The sequence below is a fragment of the Alosa sapidissima genome, chromosome 1 (assembly GCF_018492685.1).
Source record: "Alosa sapidissima isolate fAloSap1 chromosome 1, fAloSap1.pri, whole genome shotgun sequence".
NCBI lineage: Eukaryota > Metazoa > Chordata > Actinopteri > Clupeiformes > Clupeidae > Alosa > Alosa sapidissima.
In genome coordinates, this window is record NC_055957.1 from 24,541,647 (window position 1) to 24,555,090 (window position 13,444).

The window sequence follows — 13,444 nt, forward strand, 5'->3', positions numbered from 1 at the left end:
GATCTGCATTTGTTTATTTGAGGTGTCTGTGCACGGCACAGTGGTGTGACGAGGATGGAAGACTGTAGACAGCCAGACTAATGTAAACCTGTGTGCTTCGGGAGAGGTTAATACTGAGGCTTCAGAAAAATAGGTTATGAACTATGTTAAAGGAGAATTCCGGTGTGATATTGACCTAAAGTGTGTTGAAACATGATACCGAGTGTGAACGTATGTCTCATAGCTCATCTCTGCTTGTCCCCTGCACTCCGAAATCTGGCGCTAGTTAGCCGATGCTACAGGTTTTCAAAGGGGGTGCCTCGGGCATCGGCCTAGCCATGCAAATAAATCACTGTTTTACACCATTTACGAGGCTCAAAGTAGCTCCACACTTCATTGGTAGACTTCCGAGGGCCCTGACATTTAAAACAAGACATTGAGAACTTTGAAAAAGCACTGGTAGTTTATTTACAAGACGATTTATACAGACAGTACCTTCAGGAAGTTTACCGTTCACCACCATCTTGAATTTAGTCACGATAAGTCGAGCGACGAGTACGAATGAACAGGTATGATAAGGGATCAGATTTCAAAAATAATTCTGTGGAAATGCATGGATTCCAGTTGCTGCTACTGGAAGCAACTGGAATCCATGCATTTCCACGGAATTATTTTTTGAAAACCTGTTGGTAGCATCGGCTAACTAGCGCCAGATTTCGGAGTGCAGGGGAAAAGCCGAGATGAGCTATGAGACATACGTTTACACTCGGTATCATGTTTCAACACTCTTTAGGTCAATATCACACCGGAATTCTCCTTTAAAGAGCACCATGTTTTTTTTCCGTGTAACTACACAAACCAACTGGAATTAGATGCACCTCACATTAACACACATTCAGCAGGCATTTAAGCCCTCAGTCTGCAGTCTGTGATTCTAACCCAATACACTATTTGTTGAATTCTGTGGGTTGGAAGCTGCCTGTTCTTCATTTTCACTGTGGGAAATACTCGTACACAGTCCTGGCTCTATAAATGGGAAACTAACAAGTGACTTGGATCGAGCCATGAACAATTCTGGCAAATCAACAAATTGCTCTGGAAGAACTGAATGGAGTAATGTCATTTGATTAGCTGTTAAGTCTCCCTGGCGGACTATGGTCAAGTCAGACTGAATGGCAAAGAGTGCGAGTGTCTGTCTGAGATGAGACGAACAAAGCTTTTGTCATGGCTCATATTCACACTGAGGGACAGCAGTGTGCGTCAGTGCACCAGGGTTGCATTGTTTCCCATGTTGCCTCGTTACCATGGAAAGGTATTGTTTTGAGGGTTCCAGCAACTAAAGTAGCAATGCAGAAACTAGTGGAAGTGGATTGCTGTCCTCTCTCTGTCTCTCTCTCTATCCTCTCTGTCTCTCTCTCTTTGCTCTCTCTCTGTCTCTCTCTTACTAACTCACTCACTCTTTCTCATTGTCCCTTTCACACAGACAGCAGAAGTTCTACCTGAGGGTAACACAACAACAGGCCCTCTGGCATCTGCTGACGTTGGACACCTGTGTGTTAGCAGCCCTGACAGGGTAATGCTGTTTCCTTTCATGTGATCCAGTCTGAATAGATGAGTGGTTCAAGGCAGCGCTCTGCGCAGTAAGGTTACAGGTCTATAAATAGGCCTGCGCTCAGGAAGCTGAGCTACTGCAGCCTTCAGTACAAAGCACTGCATCTGTGGAACGTGAAAAAAAAGAGAAACTCACAGCATTTCTACAGGCCTGTTATTAAACTGTGTGCACTCACACCACAGTAATCTTCCCCTGCACATGCACTGCTTGCATGCCACGCTACGTCTCAAGCAAACAGCTTGGTAAAAGAGATGTGCCCATGTGCTTTATGTTCTGTACATAGAACATGACATTTACTAGCGCGTTCTTCAGCACATCCTTCTCCATATGTCTTTTTCATGTGTGCACCATATCCACATTCAGCTCAACATCCTCTGGTGTGCAGTGTTGGCATGGGGCTGTGTTATGCGCTGAGTAGGTTGTGATTCTGTCATGTGTGCAGTCAGATGTCCACCGGGGACAAGGTTGAGGGACAGACTGCAGTTTAATGGCTGTGGCAACCTTTTGCATATAGACAAGATAGCTGGACACCCACCCAGGGTGTCATTATACTAGAAGACACACATGGATAGCTGGAAGCTCACATGAAACATGTCTGTGATTATGTACAGAGGTAGTGTAAACACAGGAGCACTAGGAGAAGCATGGGTATCAAAAGCTTTTTACTCCACTGGGTGGACAGTATTCAGATTACACTCTGGGTGTGGGATTCAAACTATCCATATGAGATACATACAGTCGTTGTGATTGTCACTGAGCAAACAGTGTTGTACCATTCAGTGATAATCAAAAACATACTGATGTGCCATGTGTGTTGTCAGCAACACATGTGTTTTCTCTCTCTCTCTCTCTCACCTCAGAGAAAAACCTCCCATTCACGCCTGAAATCATCTCCATTACCATAGATGTATTCTAAGATTGGAGAAAATGTGAGCCTCATGCTCACAGATTCAGAAACAGCGATTACACACACACACACACACACAAATAAATAGGCCCACAAGCATACATCAAAAACTTTAATTCAGCTGTCAGGATCAAACAGGATCCAACATTTGTTTAAGGTTAGCTGATTCTCAGGCATTAAGATGTGAGAACAAATGGTGGCATCTGATCTTTGATGCAATCCAGTGAGTATTCTTTGAATCCAGCCAAAGTCCTTTAGGCAAGTCCCCCATTCGGCGGTCATTTTGTAACGCACTTTGGGTTATCGGGCAGATTTTCCTATTCAAGTGAATGGGGAGGCATACAAGAGGGCATCCGTGGTCTACTGGTTAGGGAATCGGACTTGTGACCAATGCATGGCCAGTTTGATCCCTTCCTTATAGGAAAAATGTGGGTGGGGGGAGTGATTGAACAGCGCTCTCCCACATCCATGGATGAGGTGCTCTTGAGCAAGACACCTAACCTCCAACTGCTCCCAGTGCACCAAATTAAGGGCTGCCTACTGCTCCGGGAGTGTATGTGTGTACACTACCCCCGAATGGGTAAAATGCAGAGAACAAATTTCCTACAGGAGTAATAAAGTATAACTTAAGGGGTCATTTATCTGTAGAGACTACTGCCGTATTGCCATTACAAACTAACCCCATGCATTTCTATGGAGGATTCTTTGAGTGCTGTCTCCCCATTAGAAAGTCTCTGGTCCAGCTCCTTGGTCAGAGGTAACACTGAATATGCTCCATGCACACCCATGACTAACTCTCATAGCTCATAGTAAGAGAACAATTAATGCAACAGAGGAAAGTCTATTTTTTGTGCATGTGTAATGCTACAAAGGGAGATTCAGAAAGGTGAGCCTGACATCAAGTAAAGGTGTAATTGCTAGATAATTGTGCTAGATGGAGCTATTTTTGTAGCTTTTTATGTAAAATGTAAGCAGGTTGTTAAGAATGGTTTGGCACTCTTTAAATAATAACATATATTCTATGCCATATAATTATTAAAGTATTTTCATTCTATATTTAGTATTTTCACTGGAGTGGTTTTCTTGTCTGACAAAGTGTCCTTATTGTTCTACTAAAGTCATTCTTGACATTTTTGTCTCATCAGTTATTATCGTTGTATATATTATGATGTTATTAACGTGATAATGTTTTAACAGAACCCCACTCACTTTCACTACTCATTTCCAAGGCCCTAAGCCGCTCCTGGGTGACGTCCACGTTGTGACGCTGTAGCCTGTGGATGAGGACTGTATGTTTGTGTGCTTAACAAAGCCCTCAGGCCGCTCTGCCTTTTGTTTTCTCTTATCTGCCTTTTTTCGCCTCCACGAGTGTTCACTGTGATAAACACTCGTTACCTCGTCAACAAGCTCGGCTAGTGATGCAAACAGTGTAACCGTGACGGCGGTCGTTCACCCTCTGGTGCATCGGCGATTACGCTCATGTCTCCCAGGGGAGTCGCCTGCGAGAGGCGCTCGGCACTCCGCACTCCATGTCCATCACTAACCATCGGCAAACATCAATAAAAACACCTCCTCTCTCTCTCCCTCTCTCTCTGTGGTTTTTCACCTCTCCATCCCGCTCCCTTGCTTGCTGCTATGCTCTTCTTACACCAACTCATCTTCTTTCTTCTGTCACTCTGCACTCTTTTCCAATCAGCCTTGCTCTGACCTGAGGACTTCTGTGTGTCCATGCAGAGGTGCCGGTGGGCAGAGGGCCACTGCCGCCCTGTGGTGCCTCGGGGCCCTCACTGGCTCCTGGTCCTGCACCCTCCTTTGACTGCCTGTGCCAGTGCTGCCCTGTGTATGTGTGTTATGTAAGCACTGGGTCGACTATAAATAGGCTCTGCTGGGATCTTTTGTCTTTACCTGCTCACTCTTAGCCCAACAGTTTTATTTCTGGAGAGCCTGTGGAAGCAGTGCCATGCCGAGCGCCCGTTACCATAGTTACTGTTAAGCGCCAAGCGAGGCTCCGCATTCTTAGTCTGTTTTCTCACAAGAGGAAAAAAAAAAGCTTATTTCAACCGGGCGATTTTCTTTTCACTCCTGGCTGTGCATCAGGACAGTAATGGGTGTGCACGGGGGGAGTTTATATGTTGCTGCAATTGATTTAGATTCAAGGTAACACCACTGTGCACGATGATGTGAAAGAAAACTTATACAATGAATATGTGTAACGCTCAAGCAATAGCAGTCAAAAGGGTTAATGAAATTTCTTACTGATCATTATACTGATCATTCTGAATACAACTCAAGTATAAATGCTGCCTGCATTAAGTACAATTCATATGAATGGTGTGGATTGTGTCTTACTAGATAAGCCTGCCCTCGAGGTAGCAGTAACATCATGAAGGAAATATGAGGTTTTGTGTGCATTCAATTCTCTCTTTCTCTCTGGCTTGCACACACACGCACACGCCTTCAGATCATTAAGTACATAAGACTCTAAGTTTGCCTTAATGCTAAGGGAGGTAGTACGGGGTAAGTTAAGATTGTAGCGCAGGGAGTGCACCACAGAAGAAGGGAGCGTATCACATAAGCACCCAGCCCCAGTGGGTTTAGCAGTCTGACTGATGGTTAGATAACTCCACCTGGTAACTGGATCCGGGCCAGAAGTTATCCCAGCTGAAGTGCGCTTGAGGACCCAGTATGGAGGGAAAGGGGGTCGAGCACCGTTAGTGTGGGAGGGTTTGACCAATGGGCGTGCAGGGAACCATTGAAATGCTCTGCAGTCACGATGAGGAAGAGAGCAACAGCTCTAATCCCGCGGATAGGCGTCCGGGGACAGCGGTGGGCGAGCTGGGTGTATTTATGGAACACAAGGGAAACCTGCCGTTCTCTGAGTGGGGACCGGAGCTGTAGCGGGCTTCCCTAACCCCACTCCCACACTTGAAAGAGTGGAGAGAGGGAGAATGAGAGAGATAAGGAGAGACCCACCAACTGCTCCTTCAAAGGCCCCACGCTCCCGCTCCTTCTCTTGTGTACATAGGGCATCGGCGCTGGTATGCAACCAATGCGTGGAGAAGAGAAAGGGATGGAAGGAGAGGAGAGAGCGTGAGGGAAAAAAATCATACTTGGCAGCTGAGATGAGCGTCTTGTATTTATAGCGAGTCGTGCTTCCGGCAGAGGTTTCTCTGGTGGTAGTTCTTCCAATCCTTTTTTGCGGTTTCTCAGAAACTCCATTGTTTTCCCCTGGCACAAAGGAGTTGAGCCTTCATCCGGAGCCTTAAGGGGGATTGTAATGTGGGACATGGTGCAGAAATGTGATCTGGGGGCGCTTGTGATCCTTCTTACCCTGCACCACCCTGGCTCTGCTGGTGTTCCTCTATGAACCCACTAAATTCAACTCTGTGTGCATCTACACATACACCGCATCTCCCAAGCGGCACTGGAGTCCGTTTCTGAGCTGCTGCGCTGTACTTGGCACATTATTAAGCATCAGCAACACATTTTTGCTGTAGTACAGTGGAGCTGTAACTCCAAATGTATTTAACATATGCTTATATAATCTCCGTGCATGTGTGGATATTGCAGTTATTGCTCAGACAGACTGGTTTATACAATGCATTTCTATGCAATGACTTTGTTTATCACTGATCATTGTTATCTTTGTTGTTAGGCTTTGGCTGTGAGGTCAGAATGCCTGTTGGCTTAGGTCATTAACATTATGATGCAGATGACATGAGATTTCTTTTTAGTTTTATTTTTTGGAAGAATGCCACATTTCATTAGCAAGCTCAGGAAAGCTGTTGGAGGGCAGCGAGTCTTTCATCCTAGCTGAAGCCTGCTTCAGAGAGTTGAAGTGGGAGTGAATGTTGAATAGACCTGATTGAGATGGTGATAAAGCCAGGGTCAATCTAAGCAGTGGAATGCAATCACGTCCACCGACCAGATGGGTAACAACTAAGGGCACACCACAGCGACTGGCAGTGCACGCCACACAGTGAGATGGATGCCTTACAACTTTATCAGCAAGGTCTTGGGTGAAATTCAAATCTTCCACAAAGGCCTAGACTTTAGCTCACTGGTCAGGCCACTGGTACATGGGTTTTCTCTCATATTTCCTTCCAGGTGTCATTCTAATATGATTCGCTTACATGCAGTACCTTTAATTTACTGATTCTTAATGATGTAAGTCATACATGTAAAACTATTGCAGGGGCCTTCCCCACAGGTGCAATACACGTAAGTGTTTTTTTATATTAAGATTACAGATTGTTGCAGTTTTGACAAAAGAAAAAAAAAATACTTTGATGTCATTAGACCAACAATGGGTTTCTCCTGATCTTCAAGTGCTAGCATTACATAAATCCATTACTGTTCTCCGTGATATTTCGCAGAGGCGAGAGGTGAAGCTTCACTCAGCAGTTATCATAACACGTCTTGTGAACTAAATATGACGAGACCTTTTTAATAGATTTGGGCTTACTTAAGGACACCTCTCTCAGATGGAACACTTAGGTATCTGGAGTAAGAGTGCATTAACTCACTTAAAAAAAAAGAAAACTCATTTTTTCCGGTGAATGTCAACCTGGACGACGAACGTAATTGTGTCATTATCCGAAGTTTAAAAGCTACACCCGGCGCATTTCCACATTCGCCTATGACATCAATTTAAAGATGAATGGTATTTAAAGAAAATCCTTTGAAGACATTGGCTGAATGCAATCTTTGAACAACTGGAACGTCTTGGAAAAAGGCTCATTTTCGTCTTTCGAAAAAAGTTACTCATGTGTTAAATGCATTTCAATTATTTACAAATCCCTCTAAAGTAAACAATCGCATTCGAATGTTGTTTAGATTACACTCAAACACCCCGAGATTGGCGATTTTGACAAACTGACTGTTGCAGGTTATAAAGAGAAACTGCCTTTGCAGAAGTACACCGCGCGGGAGCTGTCCGTGGTGCTGATTTAAAAAGCGCTTACAAGGGGGCTGCGTAGTTGGCTTTTCACCAGATCGTGGATCCTAAAACCCAGTCTTCTATGCATATTCAATGTAGATTGTATTTCGTGATGCCTAGGCTGTTGCTGATTTACATGCATTTTCAGTTTGAGAATAGGTTCATTGCAGTTGAAAAATGAAAGCGAATGTGGTGCAAAATGTCAGTGCCTTGACAGGTGAGATCAGCCACTGAACTCACGGGAGGTTCAATCGATTTATCCCATGTCCGAAAGGCCATTGCTGCGTTTGGTATTTCTAAGTACAATAATGCCTTGAATAGAAGTGCAGGAAAGCCTGCAGGCTAAAACTGAATGTGTGACAGCGTGCACAGTGTGACTGAGACTGATGGAGGCAATTACAACACCGTTATTTCAGGGTGCACTTAAGAATCCGTTACCTATCGTCACAGCCTACCTATATAGGCTATAGGTTTGAGTTTGCACCATTCAATTTAAGTCAGCCATTAAATTGTATTTACACATTCTTAACAAATTCCTCTAAACACCGTGTTTATCAGTGCATTTAGGATAAAGTGGCGGTTAGTTTACAAGTTTACAAAAAACAGTTGTCTGTCATTGTCTGAGCATAGATAAGCATGTTTAATGTATTTCACATAGCTCGATACATGCAGGCAGTATCTAGTTAAGTCCAGTGCCCCATCAATTACTGCAAATAGCTATGCTGATTTATGCTTTTAGATCGTGCGGTCATTTTGATAATGTGTATGCTCGTGCGTGTATGCGCGCGCGTCTGCTCATCAGTAGGCTATTTGTAAAATGAACGGAATTAATTTATATGGCTTAATTGCTTGCAAATTATTTACCCTTTGTCACCCTAAGAGAGCATGTTTTCTATATTGCACTAAAATAAGCATAAACATCCAACTGAATTACCCAAACCTCAAACGATGCTACAGTATATGATCTTAATTGTGTTGTTGATGCATCAGTCACATAGCTTAGTGTTCGCGGTGTCTCTCCTGCGAAGAAGAGCAAGAGACCTGTTGCAACGTCACAAACGTAACTCTCCTTTTTTGGGAAAGCCCGTCACATCCTCTGGCCATGTATGGGCAGGAAGATGACACACAGCGGGGAATCCTCTAACCGGAGACGGTGAATGGGGAGGAGGAACCATCGTTCAGCCAAAGTGTATATAAAGAGCAAGAAGGGAAGCCGTTGGTGTGAAATTCACAGCAACAGATAGCACAGGAGCTCTGGACATCGGTGAAGCACTTAGAAGAGAAGGGAATCCCGATTTATTTACATTTTTTCAGGGCACGTTGATTGCTTTCTTGGACATATATACGCAAACTTCACTGCGTGAAGAAGGACAAATTTGATAAATCATCCGTGGTGCGCAAAATAGGCTGACTTCACATTTGGACTTCACTCTTGTAAACATGCTAAACAACATGGATTTGAACTCGCAAGACTCATTCTACCTCCAGTTCGAAAACTCCTCTCTTGGAAGGGAAGCTAATGGAGAGAAGGATCATCAGGATATGTTTGTGGAGGCTGACAGCGCGGCACCTGCTCCATTTGCAACCGGTGAGTTCGCTGCTGCAGTATAATCTGTTGCTGTTCAATCAAATATTGCTGTTAATTTGCAAAAGTAATTCAAGTGGTGTGATTGTGTTTGCTTTACATGCAATGGAATTGCAGTTCTCTTATGATTTAAGTCAAATGAAAAATAATGTGTATGCTTATTGGATGTTTTAGGCTTATGTAACAAATGCATCAATTTCATGTGCGTTCATTCCATGCTAGTGTAATAAAACAAAGTTGTTTTTCTGTGTTTTAGGAGGGACACCTATTACCCCCAAAACGGAACCTACAAATTCAGATTTTCTTTATAACCCATGCGACGGCGCAAAAAGTGGCTACGTTTCCTCCCTTGCCTACTCTGGCAGCTTCTATGTTGAGACATCTCAGGGCGCATCGTGCTGCACGGAGACTCTTCTCAACATGATCACCGAGATTGTCGGTATTTCAACTACGCCTATAACTGAGGTGCAGCCGCAGAACGGTACTGGGACGTCGTACACCACCAGCCCACCTCCGATGGAGAACACCAGCGGCAGTTTTCGGGACGCAGGGGTCCAGAGGCAAGCGCCCGCTTGCAGCACCTCCCCGCCCCTTTTCCCCCCGGGGAATATGTGTCAAACGTTCTCTGACGCGCAGACCAGCACACAAGCTTCCGAGGCGGCCTCCACTCAGTTAAACTTCTCCCTTTCCACACCAGTTGTGAGCCAAAAGCTATCTGAACCCCAGTCTGAGACAGCTACGTTCCCAGTTGTTGTGAAGAATGAATTCGAAAGCAGTTGCTATGAATGGGGTGCCTTTAACAAACCTGACACTTACTTGGACGCGGGGACATTTCCAATGTCCAGTGATTTCCCACCTGACCAAGTCGATGTCAAGGATCTTCTGGACACGTTTTCCCCTATTTGCCCAAACCCAGACATGGAGTTCAAAGTAGAGAATGTAATTAAACAGGAGCAGTGTTTCACGGATACATGCTCACAAAGTTTTAGCACCCCACTTTTTAATTACCCCTCCCCAGCTATTGATCTCTCAACCAATAATATTCTAAAACCGACTTTATTTCCCAATATTGAGCTGCAGCAACTATCAAGTCAGTGCGACACTTCATACACATCTTCCACTATTGACTCTATTTTATATTCCTCGTTGCTGCCGGAGTCTTTCAACCAGACCTACACTCGGCCACCAAAGGCCCCCCGTGCGAAGAAAAGTCCTGGTTCCTCCACTGGCCCCGCCAAAGAAAAGCCCTTCACCTGCCCTATGGAAAACTGTGATCGACGCTTCTCCAGGTCTGACGAGCTCAACAGGCACATTCGCATCCACACTGGACACAAACCCTTTCAGTGCCGCATCTGTTTACGCAGCTTCAGTCGAAGCGACCACCTGACAACCCACACCCGGACTCACACGGGAGAGAAGCCATTCTCCTGCGACGTATGCGGCAAACGATTTGCAAGGAGTGACGAGAGGAAGCGCCATGGACGTGTTCATCTCAAACAAAAAGAGAAGATGGAACTGAAGCCTCAAGTGATTAGCGCGTGGCCATTCACTCTACCCGAAGGCATCTGAAGTGCTCATTAAAATGCGCTTTAAATTGGCTTTATGTCAAATCTTTCCGTCTTGGAAGATTCAGCCCGTGTAAACAGCTGGTCACTGATCGATGTCTGTGCGGTGTGGCTTAGTTCCAAGAGACTGGTTCCGGCTTGAGTGTCTAAGGCCTGTGAGAAGTCAGAAAGACAGTTTCTCGTCAGAAACCGTATGCTTTAAAAGGCTACTGACTTTAGGGGAACTGCTGTTGGACCCCCTACTTACAAAGTGCTGCTGATCCCCTATGCAACACATACATAAATTGATTGTAAAAGACTTCCAAGTGACCATGCAGACAAACCGGTTTTCCAAACGATTTCACCAGTTTGCGAGGGTACGCAGCAGCAGAACATTGAGTGGTCTAGTACTTTCAGTGCTGGACAGCTCCAAGCACTACACAAAAGCCTAAAACGGTACTACACCGAAGAGCTGGAATGTATTGCACTTATCTACACTGAGATGTCCACTTTCAAATTGAGAGTTTTTAATGCTTCTGGGGCTTTTGTACACCATCGCTGCCAGCAGTTATACTTGTTTGAAATGCATGTTTATTCGGTATATTATTGATTAAGAAACGATCACAAGGTGGTCCTTATGAGTGGAGGAAATGATACTGACCTCCTTTTACATGAATGTAAGATATGTTGGCGTGACTACAAAGCGATTCATTTGTGCCAAGATTTCCAGATTTATTTTGTCTTTGTTTTCTGTTAAAATGGTTTTGAATAGTTATTGTGTTGTTCTTAATAATGGCAAAATAATTAATCGTGTAGGACGTACGTGGATAATACGTGGATAAAATAAATATATTTGTATGACTATATTTAATTTGTATTTTTATAACTGTTCTTGTTGATTTTTTAAAGATATACTGAATTTCTAAACTTACTCGATGTTCATGTGTGAAAGGTTTTTGCAAGGACTCAGGAAAGTGATTAATCCAGTTCCAGAAAATAACTGATGTCATGCTGTGAAATACCAGACCTGCAACCGGCATTGAACATTTTATGGCAAAAGGACAGAAAGAACTGGATATTACCCAGTATGAACATAGATTAACATGATATCATTTAAACATTAAACATGTGTTGGATCACAAGATATGTATATAATTTGAATTACAATGAGTTGTAGTTTATAACAACTGGCTGGCCAAAGCCAGAACATTTGCAGTTGAGTAACCAGGTAGCACACATTGCTGCGATTTCCTGTACCTCTTTTATAGATGAGCTATTTTAAAAGGCATCCTGACAAAACTGACATGTGAATGAGATTGTCAAGAACAATCAGGGTAAACAAAGATAATGTGAACTTGCCTTAAGTTATATTAACTGCTTGGAACTTTTGTATATATTCACAGTGTTTATACAGAATACTTCGAATGAGCATTTGATGTTGTTATTTTTATGACAAATGTTTAAGAATAAAACCTTTTGTTTTCTTGAACCATGCTTTGTGCTTTGTTGAATGCTTGTATTGACACAGTAGAGAATATTCACTCAAGGGGAAACCAGAAATGGTAGAAACTTCCAGAACAACATGCATTCTACATTCTCTTAAGTGGCCTTATTCAGGGTTCAGCTAGTCAATTCTCAATGAGTAAAACTGTCACGGTTCAATTAATAAAATTAAAGATCACTAAAATAGAATAGCAGAGAGAAGTTCCTATACAGATATACACCTCATGGCTGTCACACAGTCTGGGTAGCAGCTTGCTGTCTGTAATGGCACACAGGCACTCTGAGTTGATGAATAGTCTAATGTTGCCCCAGGAGCTTAATTGTGACCATGCAGTGTGAAAACAAAGGTGGGAGTCCCTTGTTGTTGCCTGATTTGAATGAGTGAGAATAAAAGCTCATGAGCGTCCTGAGCCTTTCCCTGTGTTGGGGGTGAAATAGGTTCCTCACAGTTCCTTTGTCTCCTGGACTGGGCTTGAAGGAGATCAGCTTGAATGAGAGGCCTCATTAGCAACACATTATATGTAGTTAGACTGCTGATTTCCCCGCTGATGTTGGTCTGTCGCTTCCTCCATGTCACCCTCCTCATAGCCCCACTTACTCATTTGTACATCTGATATACACTTCAACAGAGCTTCGTTCTTTCTCTCTTTCTTGTTGTGTGTGAGAGAGATGGGGAGTTTGTCAGTGGAGACTTGGCTCCACGTCCCTGGGTGTCTTGCTTGCTCTCCAGGCTGCTACAATCTGTCGATGAGAGGCAAGCAACAGCACCAGGACCTCCATGGTGCACAGCTCTGTACGTAGGATGCCCGTGAGGACATGTGACGCAGCCTGTTGGCAGAACATCGGCCCTGGCCCACGCCAGTACGTAAGAGAGGCGCCACTGTCCATCTCAGTGACACCACACTGACCATGTGCTCACACTGGACCCCTCTATCTGAACTCCAAAGGCTACTGGTGTGTGGTGATAATTCATTATTTATTTCATCTTTGGAGAACATGTTAATACAATGCCAAGCATTCAGACAGCCCCTTTATTACAAAAAAATACTTCCAAAAGAACAAATGGATAACCCCAAAATGGCTTTACCGAGAACCCTTGATTTTGAAGAGTACAGAGTTGCTATTATAGTCTTTATTCAGTGGTCACTCACTGAAAAGTAAGTGCAAGGTAATGCACTGGGATACCAGGCAGCTGCATTGACCATATGATGGCACTTGATTTCTGAAGCATCGTTAAACTATTGCACTAGCTTGCACAGCTACACTTGCATAAATGCAAAGGATACTGTTTGCAGCCAGTATTTGACGTGCTATGCCATTAACTCTGTAACCTTAATCACCTAATGGAAGTAAATAAGTGGACCTGTTGCTTTAG

At 43.9% G+C, this 13,444-nt stretch overlaps 1 protein-coding gene across 1 annotated transcript; it reads left to right on the forward strand.

The window, feature by feature from the left end:
• Positions 1-8,555: 8,555 nt before the first annotated feature.
• Positions 8,556-10,619, forward strand: LOC121677906 (early growth response protein 2b). The gene is made up of 2 exons (XM_042057050.1): positions 8,556-9,025; positions 9,279-10,619. The coding sequence occupies exons 1-2, from the start codon at positions 8,878-8,880 to the stop codon at positions 10,589-10,591; spliced, it is 1,461 nt and encodes a 486-aa protein (XP_041912984.1). The 5' UTR covers positions 8,556-8,877; the 3' UTR covers positions 10,592-10,619.
• Positions 10,620-13,444: the final 2,825 nt, after the last annotated feature.

Coding starts and splice junctions, on each gene's coding strand:
- LOC121677906 (XM_042057050.1), top strand. CDS start 8,878: ATGCTAAACAACATGGATTTGAACTCGCAAGACTCATTCTACCTCCAG. Junction 9,026..9,278: donor ACCTGCTCCATTTGCAACCG/GTGAGTTCGCTG, acceptor TCTGTGTTTTAG/GAGGGACACCTATTACCCCC.